Source organism: Notolabrus celidotus, chromosome 8 (assembly GCF_009762535.1).
Source record: "Notolabrus celidotus isolate fNotCel1 chromosome 8, fNotCel1.pri, whole genome shotgun sequence".
Taxonomy (NCBI): domain Eukaryota; kingdom Metazoa; phylum Chordata; class Actinopteri; order Labriformes; family Labridae; genus Notolabrus; species Notolabrus celidotus.
This window is the reverse complement of record NC_048279.1, coordinates 23,035,122-23,061,785: the sequence shown is the minus strand read 5'-3', so window position 1 is coordinate 23,061,785 and position 26,664 is coordinate 23,035,122. Positions and strand designations below refer to the sequence as shown.

General features: G+C 39.1%; 1 protein-coding gene across 2 annotated transcripts in view; it reads right to left on the bottom strand.

Annotated features, from left to right (window-relative positions):
• Positions 1 to 941: 941 nt before the first annotated feature.
• Positions 942 to 26,664, bottom strand: part of fgf13a (fibroblast growth factor 13a) — a 131,710-nt gene continuing 105,987 nt past the window's right edge. For both annotated transcript variants that reach the window (XM_034689976.1, XM_034689977.1), the window contains 3 exons: positions 19,407 to 19,510; positions 7,552 to 7,750; positions 942 to 2,938 (listed from right to left, as the gene is read on the bottom strand). In XM_034689976.1, the coding sequence (XP_034545867.1) occupies positions 2,802 to 2,938; positions 7,552 to 7,750; positions 19,407 to 19,510 (440 nt within the window). In that variant the 3' untranslated portion in view covers positions 942 to 2,801. The remainder of the gene's footprint in view (positions 2,939 to 7,551; positions 7,751 to 19,406; positions 19,511 to 26,664) is intronic.

Here is a 26,664-nt window from a genome sequence, read left to right as displayed (position 1 = left end):
GCAACGATTCTTGACACACTTTTTCTTTCCAGTCAACTTTGAATTAACATATTTCAATACAGCACTAAGTTAAAAGCCTGCCTTTTAAGCAAAGACATTCTGTGGCTTGCCCTCCTTGGGAGGGATCTGGCTGATCACCTAGTTGCGTGTACTAAAATAGACCAAGAGATGTTATTTACTATGTCTGATAAGTTATTTACTTAAACTAGAAATGAACTATTTTAATATTTAGAGATTTTGTATTTTTCATTTTTGGGTCTGTAAGCCATAATGATCAGAATTAAATAGTAAAATGCTTGGAATATTTTAGCTGATGTGTTAAGAGCCTAGAACATATTTAATTTTTACTCTGTTAAATATTTGATAGTAACATTAACTTTTTTACAACTTCAGATTTTTTGAGCAGCACGTTTTTTCAGAAAGTAAGGAATTTGATCATTTTACCAAAAGCAATCTCAAGATCAACCTTTGGGGGAAAAGTGAAAAAAGTGATATTTCTTACTTAGTTCACAAACGTGCAAAGGCTGCACTATTGCACAGAGGAAATTACATTGAAGCAGTTTCCAGGCTTTAGCTTTTCCCATAAAATAGAGATATTGATTTATTTGATAGACTGAGCCCTCAAAGATTGTCCACCTCAACCCTGAGGCAATTAAAGGCATACCCCTCCTTTATGTGGTATGATGATGTCCACAGATTGGAAAGATGCTGGGTAAGAGAGTGTATTGAGGGGATCCTCTGGGGAGAAGGGTTTTCAGCGCAGCATAGATGGCTTCCATTGCTACACCACCAATTATTGCACTTCCTGCCAACTAAAATCTAATTCCCACAACCGGATCTCTTGTGTAATTGCAATGGTTGGATGTGTGGATACACATTGATTATGCTGAGTACATAATGAGACAACAGATAGGACAAAGAAGGAAGTCAAACACGGTTTAAAAGTAAATCTTAATATAAACATTTTATTCAGTGCATTTTTGTGTATACAACAAATAATAAACAACTGGAAGTTATCAGGCAGCCACAATGTGTGCCTGTTAATGTTGTTTTATCAGATTAAGCCTGGTAGATTGGAACACATGATCCAACATGGGGTTAATACACAAAGCCTACATCATGCAGCTCTAGACCAGAGTTTCCCTGCTTTCTCCCATGCAACAGATAGGTTCATCTAATACAACCTCCAGAGGAAACCAAGAAAAAGAAAGCCTCCCAGAAGCATGTACTAGAAAGAAGTTATGTAGCTGAAGGGAAGAGTACCTAGCCCACAAAAAATGGGGTCCTTTTTGTACATAATTGTGTTTGTACATGCCCTGTGCAAGAAAGGGAATATGTTCATTTTTGTATTTTTTTTCTCCTTTTTTTCACTTTTACAAATATGACGTCCTATAAAATGTTAAGCCACCTAAAAGTCCACAGTATTCTTTTTTTTAATATAGAAAATATTGTCACCACAATAAATTACTCAAACACATAACAAGCATCCTGGGAAGGGCTTGCACCATATTCCTATGGTGAAATGTATCAGTCAATAGAAGTCGACAAAAAAGGATGGCAGGGGGAAAGGGTTGAAGTATGACACAAGCACAGAAGGAGGAAACAGATCACGAGGACAAAAGACGTGTGACACAGTGGTAACAGAAGGGAATGGGGACATTTAATAGTCGTTTCGTACCTTGGCCATTGAGCATATCAGCAAAAAGCACAACATCAAGCACGCTGCCAACTTCAAAGTGTTGAAAATCATCTCCTTTGTCCATTGTTCTTTTTTCCCTTCACAAAATCTTTGCTTTCTTTCATCACAAATGTACAATGAAAAGAAAAATTCCAGCTTTGCCTTTTACACTGGCTTGGTTTTCAGCGGCTTAAAGGGACACTCTTACGTTCTTTCTTTGGTTTGCTGGAACCTCTTTCAATGATAAAACAGCAACAAAAATACAAATACTGAACAATGGTCAGGGGAGGAGAACAAGATGGGACAAAAAAACAAAAACAAACCAGTTATCAAATAAACCGCTCTTGGCTAATTCAGAAAATTAGCAAAAAACCAAGGTGCAGCTGTGGCATTTCTGAAAGGAAAGAAAAAACTGCAAGAAAGCCACGATGCCCCTTTCATATTTCAGGTCAGCTGAACATAGGCTTCATTTTCCCATGCTAGAGAGCTCAGTCTCTGAACGTGTGCACTAGGACGCAGGAGAGCTACCGTCTGGCTGGCCACAGTCCTAGCAGCACTGGGCTGTGCCGTGCCAGGGAGTTTATAGGCTTTGTATTCACAGAAGCATGGATGACACAGAGATCAGGGCTTATACTGTACCACTGTAGCCTCGTAGACCAGCACCATTACTGGCTGCCCTGAATGTCTACATGTCTAACTTCCTGTCCCTGTCTTGACAGATGGACGGATGTTTGGTGTCTACATGACCTAAGAAATGATATTGTCCATAGGAAATTAAGAAAAGAAAAGAAGATAAAGATGAGCTAACTGGTATGCAATCATCACTTAAAGAGAGTGATTAAGATAATAGATAATCCCAAGCCCTAAAGAAATGTTTGCTAATTGTTTAATGTCCATAATGGTTTATGTGCTATTAAATATATTACTATTGATGTCTGGGTGATGGTTAATGTATGGATGGTACCTAGATGTTTGTTATTGATGGTTTCAGGGTGTATGCATATGCTTAGTTGTCGTAGCTAGTCCTGAACCGCTGATCAGTGAGAGAAGTCTGCTTGGATTCACGCTCTGCTGGAGGTAAGGTTTTCGTGGTTCGGCCCCAGGCCTGGGTCGGACTAGCGGGCTACGTGGACTCATTCTGGCTCACGGTTTTGCCGCCATTGAGCACAGCCGAGGCACTCCGACTCTTGGTGGGTGTTCCGCTGCCGGAGCGGGAGAACTCTGTCAAGTCATGGAGGGATGGCTCTCTGTACATTGCCACTGTGGAAACACAAAATAAAGAGAGTTAGAAATTAACATTTGGACAAAACAAAAACTTGACTTTTAATACAAGAACTGATCCAAATAAAGCAGTTTATTGGGACTGTTCTCTAGGCATAGTTGCTGTGATGATATAACATGAGATCTTATAGCTCTGCAAACTGCTGAGATCACAGCAGACCAGACTGGTGCTGAAGTGAATAAAAACACTATATTCACAGCATGGCATTATAAATTCAGTAGTTCCTAGTGCATTAGCTTTGCTGTGTTCGCAGCTTCACCCCTGATCTGCATCTCAGCAGCCTTTTCAGAAGAAATATCAGTAATCTGAGGTTCACAGTCTTTGGTTTCAGGATGTTGTCAACGCCCTTCTGCCTAGAATGCTGTTTGATGTTCATTCCTCAGGGATTCTGTCGCTGAAACAGCAAACCCAGTTCTTCAGACACTTCACTTAGCCCAGCATTTTTCGTTAGGGCAGCAATCCAGAGACCATCCTCATACACATCAATCAATGGTTGGGTTTCAGTCGGAAACTGCTGATCAGCTCCAGTCTTGTTAGTTGACAGCACTGTATGATTATAATGATGGGCGGCTGACCTCAGGATTATGGCATCACCTCCACACCACTGCTGCTAACCATTTAACATTAATCTCCAATAACAGCCATCCATCTTGTCATCTCTTGTCAGATGCCCTTTGACCAACGATGACATCTTACAGATATAGGCGCCCCTTTTTACTCGCATCAAGACTCACAGGAAGAGTTGTAAGAGGATATTCCTGTCTGGGTTTGAATGACGTGAGCTGAAGTGGCTTCATCCAGAGGAGGACAGAATGAGAGGCTGTAGGCTGAGACTCACAGACTGGAACGTGAAGAGGAGTAGTGAGTAATGGCTGGAAGAGATGCCATTGCCAAGGCGGCGACAGCTTCTTAATTGGTGCCCTGTAACACCACTTCATCTGAATCTTTATGAGCTGCTGGAACCAATTCTCCTTTATTTTCCCCTCTTTTTTCCTCTGCTTGCAAAGCTCTTTCCAAACAACTTGCTACATGGGAATTTAAATTATTCAAAACATTTATTAATACTGTGCGTTACTGGATGATTTTAAGTTGGAGCATGCCCTATATCCTAAGGTAATACAAAAAATGCTTTTATTCAATTTTTTTTCTCATTTTTATTTGCTGTTGGACGTCAAAGATATAAGATTTCTTCTTGTTGGTAGAAAACAAAAGAAACATCTGAGAGAAAGAGAGTTCAGAATCTGTTAGAGATGCCATTTCATCCAGCTTTTATCTGGTTGTTAATCTTGCTTTTTCATTTTCAGTATTTGTCTTTGGGCATGAATTCAATCATTCTCTGGCCATCCCTTTTAAGTGTGTTTGAGGCCCTCTGTAGAGCCTGTTAAATGAAAGTGAAAAGCCATTATAGTGATCTTAGAGGGCAGACAGATTTTTAATACGATGCTGGCTGGGGGGGCTTACGAAAGCTGAAAGAAGGGGGCAGCGATAGAGTGACAAATAGAAGAAATGTAGAATGGATCTCCACACTTGAATAAGCATCACATTAGTCATGGCTGGTTATCTGAATAAAGCCCAAAATTACTGATATAGATCAAACCAAAATATTGCACATCTACAATTTCTACTGGCTTTGGTGTTGAAGCCAGAAATATTTCATCTCTGGAAAATATTAATTTTAAAACATTATTTTACATTTTGGTGGTTGATTTCCATTAGAAATCAGAAAGACAAACATCGTGTGACTAAAGTTGACCCTCTCTGCAAGGCAGCATGTATGACTAAACTTTTCTGAGAGAGATTATTCTCAATCAGCTTGGTCATATAACTTAATTCAAAATGATGTGGTCACAATGTAGTAATTTTCCATAAAAGCCGTATTTTTGAATTGTGTATTGAGTTGTGGTGTTGTACTGGACTTATTATTATTGAGAGGTCAGTCTTTAAAAAGATTTGAATCCCAATAAGAATTTCTATGCACAGAAAGGAGCCAGATTTATTTTATTCTGTTTTCTGTTGAAGTTACACTTCTTCATGCCTGCTGTGTGCGTCTCTCTGCTCTGCCGTCTGTCACAGCCACTACACCACTAACTCCTCCGTTCACAGGTCAGCAAATACTGGCTTCTGTTTGAATCCTGTGGCGTCTCATAAGGATGCACCCGTTACATTTATGTCCGTTGCAGACAGACAGGGAGCCAGAGAAAGAGACAGCAATGTCACCTGGTCTCTATGTTTTCTATCAGCCCAGACCTGTGGACTGTTGACACGGTGCCTCACAGCACTGTACCATTGATGCCCATACTAGGGATGCACCAATCCGATCCTGGCATCGGATATCGGCTAAATCGGCCTCAAAAAGCTAGATCGGATATCGGTGACAAGGGACCGATATTTAGTGCCGATCCATTTGGCAGATCTATTCATCTGTGCATTTTTGCCCGGTAGAGTAAAAATGTATTCAATTATTTTAATAGCCCTCCTCCCTGCCACAGGTTCTTCTTATCCACTGCTGAGGTTTACAGTTGAATTGTAATATCTGTTGGTTATGAAGATTAACTCACCAAACTGCTGGTACTTATTTATAATCTCTTGAATAATGATACTCTCAGTTTAAAAATGTTATTATATTTTGGTTTACAAAGTCAGAAAAGCCTGAAGTTTCCAAAACATGATTCTATCCTCACATTAAGGAATAGAGATTGTTAAATCAATACCGGGATCGGATCGGCTAGTATCGGTATCGGCAGATACCAAAGCCCGGGTATCGATATCGGTATCGGGACCTAAAAAGTGGGATCGGGCATCCTTAGCCCATACAATGACCAAATTAGAAAGAAAATGTGAAAATACAGTCGGAGAGCACCCTCTGTGCAGATACATACACTACATACTTCCTATGGATTATGATTGATAACTTAGAGGAAATATTTTATTTTTTTATTTTAGTTTTAAGTACAATTAACCCTTTCAGCTTTATCATCCAAAATTACCTAATATGTCATTATCTTATGATACAGCCTGGAATCAACTTTATCATGAAATGTATGATCGAACTAAAGCCATTAGTTTGGATCAAGACATAATTGTCCTTACAGCCAGTTACTGTACAACAAAAGTGCCAGTATCTCGGCGTCACACTAGGAGTCACTTTAATGTGTATGCACAAAACAAAGCAGATCAAAAACAGACAGTAAAAAATAAACAAATGAACAAATAAAAGCACCGCATCTGGCAGATCAAACATGTGAAACCAACAAACCGTCATCAGTCTAAAGAAAAATGTTATCATTGTTTGAGTTTTTGCACTGCAAGTCTTTTATATTGTACTGTCAGAAAAAAAGGTGCTCTTCTTTTATCCCTCTGAAGTGAAAACAGACTCTCTGTCTGTCTTCTCTCTGTTGACAGGTAAGTCTGTGTCTTGTTGAAGATGAAAGGACTGTGGCCTTTTCAACACTGAATACAGACCCATTTCTCCCTCTCTCCTCCCTGTTTCCTCTGTTCTCCACAGCCACACACACACCACACACGCACAGCCTACATGGGCGGGGTCTTGGGATTTTACTGTACTGAAAATAAAATCTCAAGGGGATACTATTCAAAGCATTAAAACATATTGTTCCTGCTGCTGCTCACAGACAATGGCTTAGCTTCCTTCTGCACTGTGTATGCAGCAAAGTGTGACCAGCTAGGGAAAGCTATATATTCAAGCTAGCATCTCTTAGAAATATGCTAAATAAGAGAGGGTCATGCAGAAAGCATCTCTTATTTCACCACATTCACATGGCTGCCATTTAGCTCGACTAGCACACAAAGGATGGGAGGTTAAAACAATGTCATGTCACACAGGGTGTTACAGGTTCCGAGTTTCCTTCAAGGAAAACTTTTTCTACAAAATGAGTTACTAGAAGACAACGGCTAGCTAAAATAATTGAGACTTGTCCTAGCTTAGTTAGTGTTTAAAAGTTTTCCAGGATTCAAGGTGTCAGTGCTCATTGAGTGTACATCTTAGATTGGAAGTACACCACATTAGAACATTCAGTTTATTTTGTCTCACTTTGTTGAACAGCACTATCAGCTACGAGGTGGTTTGCTGTTTTCTAACGTTAGCTTACGCAGTACTTTTTGGCCCCGAAAATATGTTATCTGATTTTCACTTTCTGATATCATTTAAGTTGCTCAACAATTGTGAGGCAGTGAAATGAAAATTGTCACATTTACTTTCTATAACTTTTTTTTTTTCTTTTTTTTCTTTTTTCCCTTTATTTTATAGGACAGCTGAACAGAGACAGGGAATGTGGGGAGTAGAGAGTTGGGGAAGACATGCAGGAAATGGTAGACCAGCAGGGAATTGAACGAGTGACCCCTGCGACGAGGACTGTAGCCTCTGTATGTAGGGTGCTTAGACAGCTAGGCCACCAGCGCCCCTGCTTTCTATAACTTTTAACCAGGAACACAGCAGTTCGTCATGGCTGCATATGCCACCTAAACTGAGCTTGACTTCAAATAACATTGCTGTGTGTTTTCACGTGTGCTGTAATCAATCATAACCCGACCCTTATATTGAAAAGCAAATGCAGGATTGTAGTAGACCTACCCTTAAGAGGTTTGGGAAGGAAGTGGGCTGCTGGCTTGTTCTTCTTCACATGATTTCCCTTCATGATTTCACCTTCCTTGTTCAGACCGAGGTACCAGCCCCTGCCCGACTGCTGCTGCCGGTATATCATGGAGGAGTATGTCACGTAGTAGTTCTCAAACACCGACTCCTTGAATTTGCACTCTGGTGTAAAGTGTTCCTGCGGAGAGAGAAGGAGATACAGTGTATAATAGTTGTTGGACAGTAATTCACAAGGTCCCTGGAGACTTCGACACCGCGGTATGAATAGTAGCAGCTGAAATGCAATAGTTCATTACTTGGAAGTGCAACTTAATAACGGTACATTGTGCCGCATGTCCAACACACTCGGGTACAGAAAGAGGGAAGATGCTATCTGAAGGCTCAAGGCCCTGCTTTAACATTTTGTCTCTTGAGAATCATCTAAATCTATTCATTCCATTTACTATAGTGAATAATGTAGCACTTTATAGCATACATAACTATGATACGACAGATACAGAGGGGCATTAATAAAATATACAAGATGAAGAGTATATTCTCATTTTGCTCCAAGCTGTTAATAATGCATGAGCATTTCATTATCTCTTGAAGCATTGTCCACTGTGTTTAAGAGTTTGTTGAACATGATAATCTATGACTGCCATTTGAATTGCTATTTATGTACATATCTTCATTGCAATAGCATAAAGGTGATTGAAATGCTCTTACAAAGCAGATTTTATAGCTTCACAGGCAATATGGGCTCGCTTAGTTTGCACAAACAAGATGTGTGTGTGTGTATCGTTTTCTCATATCTGGGTTCTTTCTTTTCTCCTTCACTAATAATTATGGCGTGGGGACACTCCACAGAGACAAGCAGTTTTGCAGCTCAACTTCTGAACTCCACACTGTACAAGATTTCACTCTGCCTTTCTGTGTGGCTTAGGGTCTAATGCCTATATAGGATTTGGCCATTAGTGCTAGACCACTGTGGCTGAGGTTTGTGTCCTTTGAGGCCAGATTTTTGTGTGGGTGCGCTTAAGTGTATGAGTGTGTGCGCTCCAATTTGTAGAGCTTGTTTTTGTTGTGAGTCTGCAGTACAGTCTAATAAGTTAGAGGACAATTTCCCAGGAGAGACATTGAGGACAGTGTGTGATGGAAAAGCCACTAAAGGCAAGTGAAGCTAGTCAGCAGTAGTCAGCTAGAGTTTTTGAATGTTTTTTTTAGAACACTTGTCTGAAGTCAGAAAATATATGCAGTACATAAATCGTCATTATGCTTAGTGACAACTACTGAAATAGCCGATTGGTTATGCTAAGAACAGTTGATACAAAAAATGTAAAAAAGAAGGATTGGGTGCTGTTAGACCAAAGTAGGTCTACACAGGATTACTGGGTAAAAGCAAATAAACAAAAAAAAAACAATAAAATGGATAAATTAATTAATTTATAAAACATCAGAAAGGTTGCTGTCAGTGGTGGGAGTAATTTTGTCTTCTCAGGACCAAAGTCCCATTATAGACTTGTGCTGTATTTGGGGTTCATTGTCATGCAATTTTCAGGAGCTGGGATCAAACTGCCAACCAATTGACAGAGTACTGATTCTACCCACTGAGCCACGGCCGCCCCATATGAAATCATTAAAAACAACGTGTCACAACCAGACACACGGCCGTTTCTTGTAACAAGTCAACAGCGTCACTTTCCATGTGCAGCAATGTAATGTAGCTTAAACACCCAGGCAATAAACCCTTATTGGCTGTAAAATGTTCAGTTTGTTAAAAGAGCAACCTCATGTATAATATATTGTAGTGCGCATTTTGTCCCACCTACATCTAGAGCCAATTCAAGAAACAAAAACCCAAAGCACAGTAAAAGACAAGCACACTCATTCATCATCTCTTCTCGCCGATCTTGCCTTCACAGACCTCACTGAACAAAGATCTCTGACTGACACAGAGATGAAGTCACAGGAAGCTCATGACATATCACCTCAATGGGACACATCCTGTTGGGTTCTCGGTTCAGCTGCATCATCACAGGGGTACCAAATGCTCCATGTGAATAAATGCTACACAAACCAGGAGGGCTGTGAGACCAGCTGGGAGCTTTCAGACTGAGCAGTGTTTACAGTATGACAAAAGTTTAAGTTAATTTAGTTTATTAACAAAGCCCCAAATCACTTTAATATTTGTCTTAGGCACATTTGAATAGAGCAGGTGAAAACCATACTGAGTTTATTATTGTTTCATTTTCTGATCAGTACAATATATTTACCCTAATTCTGACATACTTGCAGACTAAAATGTGCCCCTTCTAAATCACTGCTGTGGTGACAATAACACAGTCCCAAACCGTTTGTCAATTGTGTACAAAGTCAAGACTGAACATTGGAGTATAGGGCCATGCTTGATTTTATTTAACCAATAATAAACTCACAAACTTACTAACATAGTTGTATAATGTAATGACTCATTTCTGAGTCATCATGAAACACATTTTTAAGAAGCAGATTTATCTGGAAAATAACCAACTGTTGTATTTTTTTTTTGGATAAGGAAAATAAACAATTCACTGACCTATAACAGTCAGTAAAGTTAGTGTAAGCAATTTAAAAACAAAAAGGGAGCCTCTTATTTCCTCACTGATCTTGTCCTTCATGTGTAATAAGTGTTTGTTTTTATATACTGTCATTTCAAGTTTGGATATGAACATCCTTGTTACTTTTCATCTGCAATGTATAACTGGTTAAAGTTGTTCTCCCTCTGATCCTCCCTCAGAGGTAGTAACACAGGCAGAGTGAGGTGAAGACGGTGGCATTGTGTAGCGTCAGAGCTGGCAGGGCAGAACAGCACTTTGTGTACGTGCATGTCTAAATGTGTGTGTGTATGTGGCACATCCGCTGTGTGTTGCAACGTGTAAGAGGCAAATGTCACACTGTTTCTTGTTAACAAAGGTGTCAAATGTAATGAAAACCTGTTTCTGCAGCGTGCTGTTAATTGATTCGACTGACGTCTACCCTCCGGCAGCAGTTACAGACATTGAAAGTTACATTATATAAACCATCAATCTCTTCACTGATGGTCTCCTTTGCTTTTGTAGGTCATAAAAACAGCAAAAACTCCTCATAGGAGCTTTAAAGTATATTTTAAAGACTCCTTGTGTGAACATTTTTAAAGACAGCAGTTTTCAAACCTTGTCAAAGAGCAGGCAAGATGACCAGATTTAAGGTTTCTCATTGCTTCAAGTGTTACAATGTCAAACTGCTGTCATGCCAGGATTTGTCTGGTGTGAATAACCATTGTCACAAGCCATGAACCGGGTTTTCTACAAGATGAAAGTCAAGGCAGGAATGTAGGAACAGAACAAATTCCAAAACCAGTGCTACTTCAAAGTTACAGTCAGCTCAGAGTCGCTGACAGCTGAACATGGAGTATCTGACTCTTACTGTCTCCGTGACTACATAGTTTACTGTGATGTACAGCGCCTGAGCTGGTGCCATACGAATCAATATCTGTTAGAGGCCATGTCATCACTTAGATTTCCCTTTCATCTCGGTCTCACTCCTAACCAAGAAAAGGTTCTACAGCGAATTGCTTTTATGTCTTGGTTGTGTTTTCCAGTTGCTGCGTCAGACACTTAATGGATGCAGTGCTTTTTTGTTAAATTATATTTATAATCAAATGGGCATATGTGTGTTCTTTGAACATTTTAATATTGCTAGAATATTTTCTAAATTCCTTACAGGCCACAGCGATCCCTTTCAAAACAGATAACAGGACAATAAAAGACTTGATTCTTTGTCAGTGTATAACACATTCTTCAGTTTAGCCAGCCAATATAAGGTGGCATCAGTCTAAGTAAATCCAATCAAGTGGTTTTCTATTTTTAGGAGAGAAATATGACAGTAATAATATAGTGATATAATACGTTTGGAATAGGCAGAATAAGTAATGTTCATGTTGCTGATCTGCTTTGCTCTTGAAGTCCTTTGCATAAAACATGGACGCACGGTTTCAGTGATGTCACCCATTTGTTTCTGACGTGTAGTTCTGAAGCCCAACAGTCGCCATTTTGGTAATGTAAACTCATCCTAACAAGAGGCATGGAGGCAGAGTTGAGGCAGGCCTTGGGCCTCCTGGCTATTAGCTACAATGTGCCCATCAGCTATGCCCTGATCATTCCTTGATATGTAAAACTAGTAAACTTAACATCTTAAGTACACAAATGAGATTTAAAAATAATTCACCCCCCTTACAGTGTGAATAAATAGAGGAATGGGCTGTTCAGACTGAGAAACGTTTTTGGACCATGCTGTAATCATGTTTATTTCTGCTGTAAAAATGGACATTTGAACACAGCCAAAGTGGACACTCAAGAAACTGCAGTTTTGGCACTTCATATTTCGACATCAGATGTTGCCACTTGGTTCAGACTACTGAATGTTCGTTCAATCCCCTCTTACTCCTTCTAAATTATACAAGTCAGATATTTTAATTATTTTATTGCTTTCTTAATCCATCCCACACTTAAATGTCTCGACTTGTCTCAACCAACAACACTAATGCATTATTATTTTCTTCTTGTCTGACTGATTAGCTGGTTAGAAAGCCTTGGCAGCAATCATATCGGTTATTCACAAGCAGAAATTGAAGCTAAACAACAGGCTGCTCAGCACTCAAGCCAGGAGTTCTGTTCTACCTCTAATAATGAGCTTATGTGGATTTGGCTGGCTATACTCGCCCTGGAGAAAAATAAGAGTCTATTCATAAACAGACGCATACAGAAAGACACAGGCACACTTGAGCCAAGATGGAGGAGAGGCTGCTGGCCAGAGCTGCTGTATATTGGAGCGGGTCTGTGGATATCAGGCTCGCTCAGACTGACACAAGGAGGGGCCAAATGGCAGGGGATCCCCATCTTCAGTCTATCAGGACTGTGATAGACAGAGACACTCAGATTCTTTTGAATAGGATCCAGTAGCATCTCCTTCAGATAGCACATCTATTGTTCACTGAAACCAATCTCACATCACTTAAATCATGACTCCAGTGCCAGACAGAGCAAGAAGGAATCACTTTAGAAATAAAAAGCAGGGCATAATCTGCATAGAAATGAAAGTACTTATGCCATCTCCCTCCCCCCATGTCTGTATAGGTCTTTTCAGTGTATGGGTCTTCAGCTATTAGACTTCTAAAGATCCCATTACACTACATAGGCATTTTCCTTTTAAATAAGCAACTCTGACAAGTCTGTACAAATGATGCACAGCTGGCAAGTAACTCATGTGGTGTCTAGGCGGTCTTTGTATAAAGCCCATTGTCTTTGTGAGCATAATGCAGCTTTAGATGGTCTGCTACTGAACACACAGCTGTGTTTCAAGTCTGACATCTGTCCCTTCAAAACTCAATTATTTCAGTCTCACAAAGTTGTCTATATTTCTTAAAATTTAGAGTAAAAAAGGCAAAATTTATAAGGGGATGAGAGGGTTTTCATTGGATATGTAAACCTTGTATTCAGCCTGCCCTACATACATGTGTGTATGGAGAGGATTGTTTCTCTCTTTGAGGCTTGTCCCAATTTTTCAGCATTGCCCTGTAGACAATATATCTAAATAACACTATTGATATGAGGGCTGGGTACTGGCAAGGAGTATGTATATATTGCACCACGATACGACACAATGTGTGTTCACTTTAAAAGAGCTGCTCTCCCAAATCTCATTCGTACTATGTACAATGCCAATAAAGGCTTTCAATTCAATTCAATTCAATCTGACACAACATGATACGATAAAATAAGATACAATACGACACGTTACAATGTGTTACGATACGACATGATACGCTACGACATGACACGACACGTAACAATACGGTACAATATGACTTGCTGTGTAACTGGGTAAGAACTATTGAAATCAACATTTCCATTCCAGCTAATTAGAACATAGGGTTGTCATAATACCAACATTTTGAAATTTGGTCAAATGCTAGTAGATTGGTTCCAATGTCAATACTGCAGCAACAAAATTACAAGTCATGGGCAACTACAATTTGAAATTTCCTTGCTTCTAATGAGCTACTTTTATTCAGCATTGAAACTGAAATGACCTCTGAACACTAATGGAATGGAGGTAATTTTGACAGGAATGTTTAGGGAAATATGACGTCAAAGGATATATCATATAGTATAATTAATACAATTTCTTATCAGAAATGATCAAAACTCCCCCAAGAAATAGAGCTTTAGTCTGAGCTTTGCAAATGCACCAACATATTTTGTTTGTAATTCCTCCATGTATCCTCTTTTTGAACTACTCTGTAGTTAAAGGCATGCAAATCTTATTTCAGCACACTGTACTAAATTAAAAAACTGAACAACTGCACATGCAACATAAAGATTAGTATTGAAACTACCATTGAATCACCATGCCAATATAGCTGCTCATGTCTTTCTAAATGATGTGAGTTCTATCTCATTGTCAAAGAACTGGATTAGGCAGTGAAGGCTGTTATTTCATTACAGTGGGGGGGAATCTCAGTTTAACTTAAGGCAGTGTTGAAGAGCCAGTAACTGCGTATGGGAACGGCAAATAGAGGCTAATCTACATGTAAATATAGTGTGAGTGATACCTAATGAAGAATCTTTCCCTGCCAGTTTTCATATACATGAACATAAAAACACACGGACACACAGGCAAAGGCGCACACACACGCGCACACGCACACGCACACACACACACACACACACACACACACACACACACACACACACACACTCAGCCCACCTTTTGCATTCAATCATACAATTACACAATTCAGCCGTGGTAAGGCTAACTGTGAAATGAATACTGCATTAGCAAGGCCATTGTATGAAGAAAACATGATCAATTATGATGCACCGTCAGACAGCACTGTCTTGGCTTCAGGGGAGCAATTACAGCCCAGTGGTGTTTTCCTGATCCAATCAGCTGTCGGAGAAATACTACCATAATGGATCTGATCTCCTCTGTAAAGATATTGGCCAGATTTTTCACAAGACAAGCCAAATCAATGCTGCCCTGTGTGTACTCAGCTGCCATATTGAAACTAAGATGACACCAATTATGCAAATGGAAACAGAGTTGAATGTGGCTCTTGTTTTATTTGGAGCCCCGCCATCAATTCTTCTAAGAGTCACAAAGCTAATGCCACGGCTCAGCGGCAAGGACAAATCTTCCAAAATCCGTCTTTTCAGCGTTCCAGTCTTTTAACTAGAGTGGAAGTGGATTATAAAGCACCTTTTGCTTTAGCTAAAGATAAAGTACACTCATTTGTTTGGGAATAAATTGGAGAGCTTAATCAAGTGGAAAAGACCCTTGCAAACACCAAACACAAACAGACGCACCCACACAGGGTACACATTGGAGCTGGTGGCACACACATATACGCACACACTTCACAAAGTAGTTAATGACACAGCTCAATGGAGTGAAACCTTACAGCAGTGGTTATTTACTGAAGGCATTGTGCCTGCTTAATGGTTGAAAAGACATGGGTGTGAGCCAAGTATGTATCTACCCAGAGTGTTTAAAATACATGCGCATGTCCAACAATAGAGACCCAACAATATTTTTATCTGTCCCTTATTAATTACATAGCATATATATATTATTTTATAACCTGCTGCACGGTCTCCCTATCTTTTATACAAGATTTGACTCTGCTGCAGCTGTTCCAAACAAACTTGGGACTAAAATTGGTGAACAAAGATATATGTGTGTGTCAAGTTCATCTAGCAACCTTTACTTGTTAACGTCATCATCACCTCTATCATTCTCTCTTTTTTTTGCCAATGCGTGATTCAGATTTAGTGTCTTGTCATACTCGTAAATAAGTGTTGCTAAATGTGTACCCTAGGTGCATTTTACAAAGAAGTGAGAATGTGATTTAGATTTTAGTCACGTCTTCTGGAGGAGCTCTTTCAATGCGTTGCCACCACAGGGTTTAAATGATCGTGCAATTTATTTAAAAAGAGCCTGTAAACCTTAGTGCTAACCTGATAAATATCTCCAGCCCAAGGGCCCTGAACTCTCCATTTTACACTCTCACACAGAGCAGTCTAGACGAGACTCTACTGGAGCCTCTGTGACTCACACTAATTCAAATTTGACCCACCAGGAAATTAATAACACCTCCTCAGAGGCACCTCATGTGATATGTGGACACCATTTAGCTTAGGATCTAAAAATATACACACATGCACACATCTGGAAACATATCTAAAAAGTTTAAATCTTTTTTTCTCACATTAACAAGACATAAGGATCAGGGTAGATATACAATACAGTATATTTTTGGGTATACTACTTTCCCCACTACCTGTGAAAAGGGAGATGGGATCATGAAGTAAAGTAACATTAATTGGTTCTTCCTCTCCCACACATTGACGCCAATGGATGAATATTTTTTTCACTTGTGCATTCTGCCTCTCCCACACATGTGCACTCTTTTCTCACTACACGATTCTCTCACTCTTTCCATCTCTTTTTCTTGGTGTATGCTCATATATGTACAGAACACAAAGTGATGTAGAAGCAGATTCACATACACCAGATGCTTGTGTGACGCAACTCATTCTGTGCTCTATAAGCCACTCGAAATTATGGCTGTCAAAAGAAATATGCATTAGCTTAAACCCTAAAGAAGCTTTATGAATGTATGGCTTAGTATAAAGCAGAATTTGTGTCAAATGTAAATTGACTGTATGTAAATCATTTGAATTCTATTTATAAGAATAAAAAGAAACATGGACTCACTATTCATTCAAGCTTCCATTCATGCATGCTATCACGCACACACATGTAGTATAATAGGAGGTTTATATATCCCAGTAGCAGTGCTTTATCCCCCACCAGGCTACGTCATCTGTTGTCACTCCACTGTTCATTGGGAATCTCCCTCCAAAGCCGTCCTGCTATTGGCTGGTTTAACATGTAGCTTCGAGGCAGCACTTTATACTGCCATAGCAGCAATACCAGCAAGACAGGCATTATTAGGCAGCCAGCTACACATTCAATTCAATTCCCTCTCTAATATAGCTGAAAGAGAGAGCTCTACAACCCTTCCCCCAACTACATTTGTCTGATTGAAAACATCTACTATATGCACCGTGTTTTACAAGTGGGCTGGTATCTACAAAAGCTTTTGTATATACGATGTGCAACCAGTGTTATTTTTAGACTGTAAAACGCAGAATGGAAAAATAAAGGAAATCAGTGTTAGTATGGGTTGTACTGGTGTCGGTTAAATTGGTGTCAGTTTGGGTTCTTTTTTTTTCAAATTCTTTTTAGTACAAGAAAAATCTACAATTTACACTCAGTAAACACACATATTTATCTTTATTCAGTAAGTAACAACAAAGTGAAGTGCAACTTTACTGAGCATCAATGCAAAAGAACAAATATTTAACACTTTGAGACCACAAAAAAAAAAAACAGGCAAAGATAACCTAGACTAATGCCCATAAGTTGCCTGTTAGAAGGTGCTTCAGTTCAAAGTACACAAAGTTGTTTACGAATGTGAAATAAAAGACTATCTAAACTGATGAACATTTGGCTACTTTTGAATTGTGTCAACATTGTCAACAAATCAAATACTTTTGACTCTTAAGGTAAATAGGCATCTGACCAATATAAAGCTTCAAAAGGACTAACACGGATCTGAAACTTGAATCTATTTTAATGGAGACACAGTTAAAAGAAGCCAAAGTAGTTGGTAGATTAGATCTGGTCAAAAGATCTGAGATGGTATCTGGATCAATACACTTGTACTGTTCTCTATGTCTTATTGAGATGCAAAATGCTCATTTTGGGGGTCACAAGAGGCATACTGTATAATATGTATCTTTAAACTACTTATTCTTTGTTTAATTTAAATAAAATAGGAACAAGGACAGAACTTTGGGGCACACCATGAGACAGAGTTACAGAACAACAGCAACTGAAAACTCTGAGGGGTTAAAAAAGTACTCTGTAGTACTTTTTCTTGATCTTTTTGAAGCTTTTACCAACAGGGTAAAAATGTTCACTGAAACCCAACAGTACTAAAGTAGGTTGTTCCGCTGTATAACCTTGCACAAGGATTTGCGTGTGAGTTGTTGGAGTAAAAAAACAAAGAAAGACTGAAGCTTATCATGAATATTGTACTCAATTTTGGTGATTTTGGACTGACTGCCATCAACCTGCTTCCCTAGACATGGCCAACAAATGGTAATTAAAAACACAAGCAGATATGTGTACTTTGCTTTGCTCTGCTTGTACAGTCTTTGCCAGCAGGATCCAGCTTCATTAAACTAATCCTACAGCTTGCTGTATATGCTTAATTACAGGCAGCAGAGCTCAAATCATTAAAATTACTCTCTGGGAGATGTGGACTGCTGGGGTGCCATGTTAAATACATCACATGAATGTGTGAATGTGGGAAGGGGTGGAAGGAGTGTGTTTTATGTCAATTATTTCTGGATATTCGCCCCAGGCATGCTTTGGATGTGATTTGGACCATTCTTTTTCTGTGGACAGCAACTCAATTTATTGTACAAGGGGGTAAATCTACACAATTTGCTTTAAGTTACAATGAAATGGGAATATTGAGTGATATCTAGCGGTCAGGTTCTAGATTGAAACGCTCCTTTTCTCACTCCTACTCTTGGGAAAATTCTTGCAAAAGCACATTTAGATGATAAGATATTAAAGCCGTTGTTGTCTTGCTAAAATCTAACATTAATGTATTCGGCATAGAAAGTTCTTTTTAACAGAATTGCTTTTTAAGATCTCTCCCAAAGAGCAGAGCCTTCTCTACCAGAGCTAACTGAAAAACTGTTTGCAATTGCTTGATGAGAGTGTCTCTGATTGAGCTAATGCTTGTTGAGAGGTAGCGTATTAACCCTGCTTATTAATGCATTTGTGTTTGCTTGTAGGATAGAGTGAAATCCGTGGAGGAGAGAGAGAGAGAGGCCCGATTTCTTCCTTCCCTCATCACATTACTGACTAAGTGTATAATGGGTAATTTGTCAGTGGCAGCTGCAGAACAAAAAGCTACAAGATCATTAGGTTTTCTTTGCTGTTTTCAACCTTGTCTCCATCAATCACCATTGTTTCTGCCAACAGAGACCTTTATCATACAGAACAATCTTTACTAATTTGACTCTGAGCATTGCCTGTTGCCATTGAACGTGTGTCTGCACGCCCTCTGGGTGTACATCCGACCTGCCTGTCAATCTTCTCAGTGACGCCCGCTACACAATACAAGGGTGGCATTTGGGAGGATGACTTACAGGGACGTTATCTGTCCTAAAACTGAATAATTCATAACCTCAAAAGTTTAATCAAAGATGAAGAGCCAGCTGCCACAGAGGATATGTCACCGCTCATCCTGCTCACACAATCCTTGAACTTTTATCGACACTGAATCATATCAGAGAATGATGCTGCTTTTCCATTAGGCTCGGGATGATGTTGGTTTGCATGGTGAGAGTGAACTAACCACATCACCAAAAATGTTCAGAGAAGGCAAACAACACAGTGTACACTGTAAACATTTTCCTGTGTGCTTTTAAAGTAGTTTTTTTACGATGTTGCCATGTCGTGACTGATGCCTGCCAGAACCTAAAGTTATCCCTGCATACAGCCAAAGAGAGGGTCTGCCTCGAGGATATAAATACACATGCACACAATCATGTACAGCGTTTTCCACAGAAGGTCGGTATAGCAGTGTGAAGGGGTACTTGGGTGGCCATAAATATGCCTGTATGAGCCGCCCAGGCTTAGTCTTTCTGTGGGTAAATGCCAATACATGCATTAAATCAGATACTTACTGATGTGTACAGGAAGCCCTCACTGTTCATAGCCAGATAGAGTTTGGTCTGCACCCCCTGGATGGCCACCACTCGCAGCCCCACTGGAATAAGGTTGAACACGGCTGTAGAGAAAAGATAAGAGAAAAAGGGTTAACATTTGTGTTCATTTAATTTTCTTTTTAAATAAAGCAAAGATGATTATACTTTACAACATACATAAATTATCATGTTTTATTCCTTACTTTATATTCAGAACTATTGAAATATATGACAGCAGGTTAGGCAGGGTGGCTTGTTATAAAATATTGGGTAAATATCTGGACATTTATAGTGTGTAATGTCACACAGTGTGCAAAAAACACAGTTACACTTGGTAGAAAAAATTAACCTCCTGTCATCACACAAGCCTGGATTTAATATTCCCCATTAAGGGGTTAACTAGTTGTTATTTCCCTTTCTGGATAGGAGAGTGAGTTGACAAAAACAAACCGCAAATAGAGAGGTACAACATAAGCTCAGGGACTCAGCCGCTCTCTCCCAGGAGTGTTTCATAAAGCAAATGATCAAAATCAGAAACAAGAGGTAGAAGCAGAGGAATAGCTGAAATGATGGAGCAGCTCACATTGTTGTGTTGTCTCAGACATTAATGGATATCGTAGGCTGTGTAACGTTAAGTATGCTAAACACAATCTGAAGGATTCTTTGAGATGGGAAGAAAATATCTAACAGATGTTGCCAAATGTTAATGTAGGATGATTAAGGTATTGTTATCTGACAATGCTGAGCTTCTACGAACAGTCATTGTAAGCCATTGGCAATGCAGCACTGCAGAGAACTCTTGCACACCTCTGTACATAGACATCCTACACATGCTCGAACACACACACACACATATATAAACCTGTGTGTGACTGAGGATGAGTCGTGAGTGTGAGAGAGCCAGCGGCAGCCTGGCTGGTCAATGAGGTACACCTCTACCTAATTACTGTCTGCCTGTGTCTGTGTATGAGTGTGTCTGTGTGTGTGTTTCATAAGATGCTGGCAGGAAGCGCACAGGCTGAACAGAGGGAAGCACATGAACATCCACCTGAAACTCAGTAGTCGTGCTTCTGTCCCAAAAAAAAAGGAACGTACTCGCTTTTTATCTCGACTATTGTTGGACATCCTTCCAAACAGTGATGCCATCACTGCTGAGGATTAAGCTCTATGTTTTTGATATCTGATAATCCTAACATTCATCTCTAGTTTAATGAGTCTGTGCTTACTCGGATACGTATAGTGTGTGCCACGTTTACACCCATGTGAGAGGAGGAATTAAACTTCATTCTCACATCAGTGGAGCTGTGAGTCAGAGGATGACCGTACTATAGTTCCTCTTATCGACCCCTTTAGTAAAGCCCTATCTGCAGACTCCTTTGAAAACAGTATACAATAGAGGCTTTCTCATGGGCTCTGTATCACAGCAGACCTCCTTCTCTCTGGGCTTTTATTGTAAACAACAGCTATAGGAATGCATAATGTATTTACTTAGAGCAGTAAACAGTCATGCCAGCATTTTCTTGCTCAACAGGAAAAGCATGGAAGTCTGCTCGCTCTGTTTTCTACTCTCTCTCCCCCTCTCCTTTTTCATCTTTCCACAGTCTCCCTCTACTTGTTTTTGTTTCTCTAAATGCCATATGAGGTTTGGTCTTTTCTTATGTCATCAGCGGTATGCTTGGGATGATTCGATATCTAGAGTACATCTACAAAAACAATAAAACACTGTCAGGATTTCAGATTGACAGCCAATGAGTGTTTGTGCCAGCCCTTTAAGGATGGTCACATGACTGCCTGAGAGCCAAAAAAAGCTATCACAAATACAGGTGGGAACCCGGAGTCACTGGCAAAAAGATATGTTACACAATACATCTCCCACTGTAATAATAAGAGTAATAATAATATTATTAATAATAACAATAATAATGATAATACTACTACTACTACTACTACTACTAATCATGAAGTAGTAATAATAATAATTATTATTATTAATAATAATTGTAACTATAAGAATAATGATATGAATAATATCATTATTATGAACATTGTTGTTGTTGTTGTTGTTGATAATAATAATGATAATAATTACTTATAATAATAATAATAATAATAATAATAATAATAATAATAATAATAATAATAATAATAACAATAATATAGCAGTTATCAGATGATTGATACATTTAGAGACTATCACATAGAGATACATCAGGGTATCTGTTTCACTAAAGATTTGTCCTAAAAGGTAAAGTCTAATTGAGGGTCTGTTTTTTTTTTTAATAGAGATATGAATATCACAGGTCTTTTCTTCCGGCAGTGGTAAAACTCTATAACCAATAACAAATATATATATATATATATATATATATATATATATATATATATATATATATATATATATATATATATATATATTTGTTGTAAGTTTTGCTTATTTTTACTGCATTTTTTTTTAATTGCTAATAACATTTTAATAATTGATATTTTATAGGCTCTTAATTGCTTTATACTCTTTTGCACTGTCTACTTTGCTGCTGTGACATTTAAATTTCCCCGTTGTGGGACGAATAAAGGATTATCTTATCTTATCTTATTTAACATCAGCAGTGCGATAGTTGTATCCCTATCAATTCAACTGTAGTGATATTTTGTCCCTGTAATCACAAACATAAAATTCAACTAACCTGCATTATAAAAAAAAATGGAATTACTTCTGAAAATGTTTCCTTCTTCTTCTGCGGTGTATGCCTTACATATAATCATTACCACTCCTGAAGCTGTCTTCTTGTGGAAACTGATGTTCTGTTTTCTAGTAAGGCTATTATAAGGATAAAAAGAAATGAAAAAATTCAATAAACAAGCTTGTATTATTACGAGAGTTAAGTATTAATTTTACAGGAAATCACAGGGAACATGATTCCATTTGTAAATACAAGGATAAAGTCATAATTCTACAAGAATGAAGTTGTAACTTTATGAGAAAGAAATCATGATTGCATACAATTATTGATTTATATGCAACATAAAAAGTAAGGGGGATATCAGTACAGCAGCCAGCTGCCCTCACTGAAATACAGGCAGTGGTTACAGAAGCATGCTCAGGCTGCCTATCAGCCTGCCCTTCTTTGGAACAGACTGAGTGTCTTGCTCAGTCTATTCAGGATCCTGATACTTATGACAATGTGGTGCTGATGTGCAGAGAGATTGGGTATTCAGTTATTTATGAAACCCAAGTGTAACTCCACAAGATGATCCACAGTCCTTTCTTTAGTGCAGTGCTGGCTGCTCTGCTTATCACTCTCTTAAATAAAATATACAGGCTAACCATAGAAGACTAATATTACGACTTTTTTTTCCCCCCATAAATGTAGGTCTTAATAGTCTAAATCCTAATTTTACTTTCTTCATAATGTGGCCCTAATACTCCATGGTTCACAGGTTATATCCTTCATTAGATTATCTGTTACAACAAGCTGGTATCATTTTTTTGAAGTAACTTCAGCTCACGATAAAACCGCACCACTTTTCAGAAACAGTGGCAGTTCTATTATGCTATTGCAATTAGATGATGGCTCCCGCAGGGAAAGATTCGCTGATCTCTATCTTGAAGCTGTCAAAATGACAGATTGGTCTAAGTTTGCTGAAGTCTGCTTTTGCATCTGTGTACTTTACAACAGATGCTGCCATTAAAAGGTATATACACGATAGAATGGACCCACAGTGTAGAATGTTAGTGTCTGTCTGCGGTGTTTGTGTACACCATACAGTAGACTGTTCATTATTTGCACGACTTCTCCCAAAGATCATTCTCTTCTGAAGTTCATTTTTGTTTATTTAACAAATTTCTTCCTTAGTTGTGCAACTTTTTGCAGCACTCTTCAACACTGCAGTGCGGGGGCTTTGCAATATCTTGCCAGATCCACAGGTTACAGATGGCACTATCTGAAAACTTTCTTCACAACCGTTGTTCACATTGATCCATTGGCTTTGCGGTGCACCGAGCTAGAGGGGAAGTGAGTGAGTGTGTTCAGAAAAAAAAATCACTCCTATCTACGAGAGTATGTCAAACTGACAAGATCTGCAGACTTTTTTCTGCCATAACTGCACCATATTTGGATCTTTGTAGATGCATTATGTATCCTTTCTTTTCCTCTGTTGCAGAGGTTTTGTTGTGATGATTTCATCTCTCCCTCTCCTGGAACATCTTGCTATATGAGCAGTTCTTTTCTTTTATAATTGCACCCCTTCACACTCTGTGCTGCTCGCTGTGTTTTCCTCCCTTATCTTACTCCCACCACGACGTACACGTACACATCTGTAGTCCTCTTCAGCAGGATTACCACCCAGTGCACCCATGGAGATTTTCAAGAGGGGAAACTCATTACTTCCTGGCTCCTAGAAACACCTGAGCACCCTGAAGAGGATGACACGGCGGCCACCCACTCTCAGTCCTTTCAGGGTGCAGGAAGAGGAGCACAGAATAAGAAGGAGTGAGCGGGCCTGATGGGCAGCTTTCATTTTTACCTGCTGGCTGTCTCCATGTCTATAAGATACCCTTGCTAACATCCTAGAAGTCATGAACAGTGTAGTGTGACAATAAACCTGGAGATTCTCAGCAATCAGTTGTCACATTTCAAACATCTAACTTCTCTGTTTGTCATTCTGGGAGCAGCAGGCTGCAATTACAGCAGCCCAAATATGACAGCATGACACAGTAATGGAGCTAAAAAGTAAGCTGTTTTGACAGCAGCACATCCGTGCTTTGATTACTGCTCAGCTGCAAACATAAACTGGTTCAACTTAAGAATGCTGAATTATGTGAATAATTTAAGAGTTGCATAAATCAGCAAAACCATGTCATTTAATTGAACTACATTTTTAAGTACAATACAGTGCTGTGACATGAAGGATGTCATTATTTTAAGACCACTTTATGCTGAGGGAGCAAAGAGGGGTGATCTGTTTATTGGTGAGAGACGAGGAAACATACTCAGAGAAAAATAAGAACACAGAAATGTGTGCATTGTTATGCAGGTGCAGGGAAATTCAACAAAAGAGGAGACTGTTAAATAGTCTGTGGTAATAAAGCTGGCATCTGTCTGGTATGAGTTCCCCATCAAAGCATTGAAGACTCGCCCGTTTCTTTCCCCTCATTCTGGCACACACACATCTCCAGTGTTGCCGACAGTCATGAATAAATGGACTCAAAAGTTTGGAATAGCAAATTCAGCCTTCATGTCCAGTTTTCTGGAGAGAGGCTGAGAGCAGTAGATCTAGGAAAGAGACTGAGGCTGGACTGCATTTTAAACATAGATACTGTACCCTCCTTCTTTCAAAGAAAGACGACTTTTACACTCGCCTTACAGTTCTTTTCTTCTCCCACCACATTCCCAGGAGGGCTTTGCTCAGTTATGACGCAACCCAAGAAAACACAGTAAAAAGCGCGTGAGAAAGCAGTGGGAATGTAGTGACTTTGTGGGGTTTGTTATTTCTGAAATTGTTTGCCTTCCTAATGAAAATGTCACAGAAAATATCAAACTTCTTTTATTAAGACAGCCACAGAACTCTGTCTTCTCAGCAAAGATCAAATCAGTGTTTTGTGTGAGTGTGTGTGTGTCTGTGTTGGTGCTCTTATGTGTGTGTGCATTTGAGTAGGTCCTCTCCCACAATCACAAGACACCAGTAGCTCCAAGAGGACTGCGCTCTCCGTCACCATGGAGACAAGCGCACCCAGCGCCTAACAACGCTATTTTTGGAGCCGTGCAAAAAGACACACTCTTTCTCCTTTTTTTTCCCTATTCAGCTGCACTCTTTAATTTTCTTTTCAGAAAACTATTTTGGAGCCGATGCAGACCGGTTGTTCTACAAGTTGACAGAGAAAGTGATTGCATGCAGACAGAGAGTAATTGGCAGGGTGGTCAGTGTGTTAAGTGAAATATAATATTGATGTTGTCATTTTATTATCTGCATTTCCACTCCTGCACTTAGCTCGCTCTGCGTAGTATTTAACTCAGCTTTGACAACAGCTTAAACTCTGACAACATCCCATTTGCACAGAGCTGCTATTTATATGTAAGATACACACGGCATCCTCACCACGAGGGAGTAATTGAATACAGGGGTACTAATTCAGAGGCTTCACAAGTGTTTACATCCGCTTAGTGTCTGGATTACACACTAAGTATCACATCAAAGCTGCTTCAGCGTGCCATGCAGATCTTTTTTTCTCCAATATATTATTTGGTATGGGGACAAAGCAGAGGTCACTAACTTCTCTGCTGTTCTAATCCTTTAAAGCATTAAGTGCTGGCTGCATTGTCTAACCATGAGGGGGGTTTATTTCTGCTGTATTGTTACCAGACAAGTGACCGTGCTGTTACTCTAACATTGATCTCCTCTTTAATCTGTCTATTGGAAAACAAAGAGCCTGTGGGTGTAATGGCAGTGACAGGAAACCATAAGTAAAAAGCTTAAGTCAAAACTGGAGCTTCTTACAGAGACAACCAATCAGCATGTTTTTAGGCTGACATAACAGAATTTTGGTTGGACAGAATGAAACAACAAATCAGGTGGTCCCCCTTTTTTTCTTATGTGAAGGGACTTCATTTCCCCGCAATTCCAGTGATGTAAAGTATATGTGTATGTTTGTGGTAATAACTGATACTTCAGGGAATCAATTATTTGATCTGGTTGACCTGTAAACGGTTGTATCTGAATATTTAATCTCTAGAACCCTGACTTTTATCCGTGTCAAGATGATCCTTTGTTTTCGCCTCTACTTGTTTTATTGCACTATGTGTACAGTTTTATCACTGGTCTATCAATTTACAAGTCCAACTACTGCAAAAAAAATTGCTTTTGTCAATAACACCCAAAAAAGTTACAAAAAATATATTTATTCATATCAAAGCAGTAATATAAAAAAGCCCCGTGCTAAGAAGAACTTAGTGTTTTTCTTTTCACCGTCATATATTTTTTCCCCCACAGGAATGAAAACAAGTACAGAGTGAATCCTGTACAAACTACAACTCCAAATTTCCAATGGAGAGTTTAATATTTATAACCAAACCTAGGAGAGGAAAAACTAAACAGTCTCTCTTTTACTTATTCAAGAGGCATGAGTTTGTCTTCAAGCTGACATGATGTTGATTTGCTTTCACTTATACAGCTCTATGAAAAAAAATAAAAGATCGCTTCAAATGTTTCAGCATCTCTACATGCATGGAGGCAATGCTAT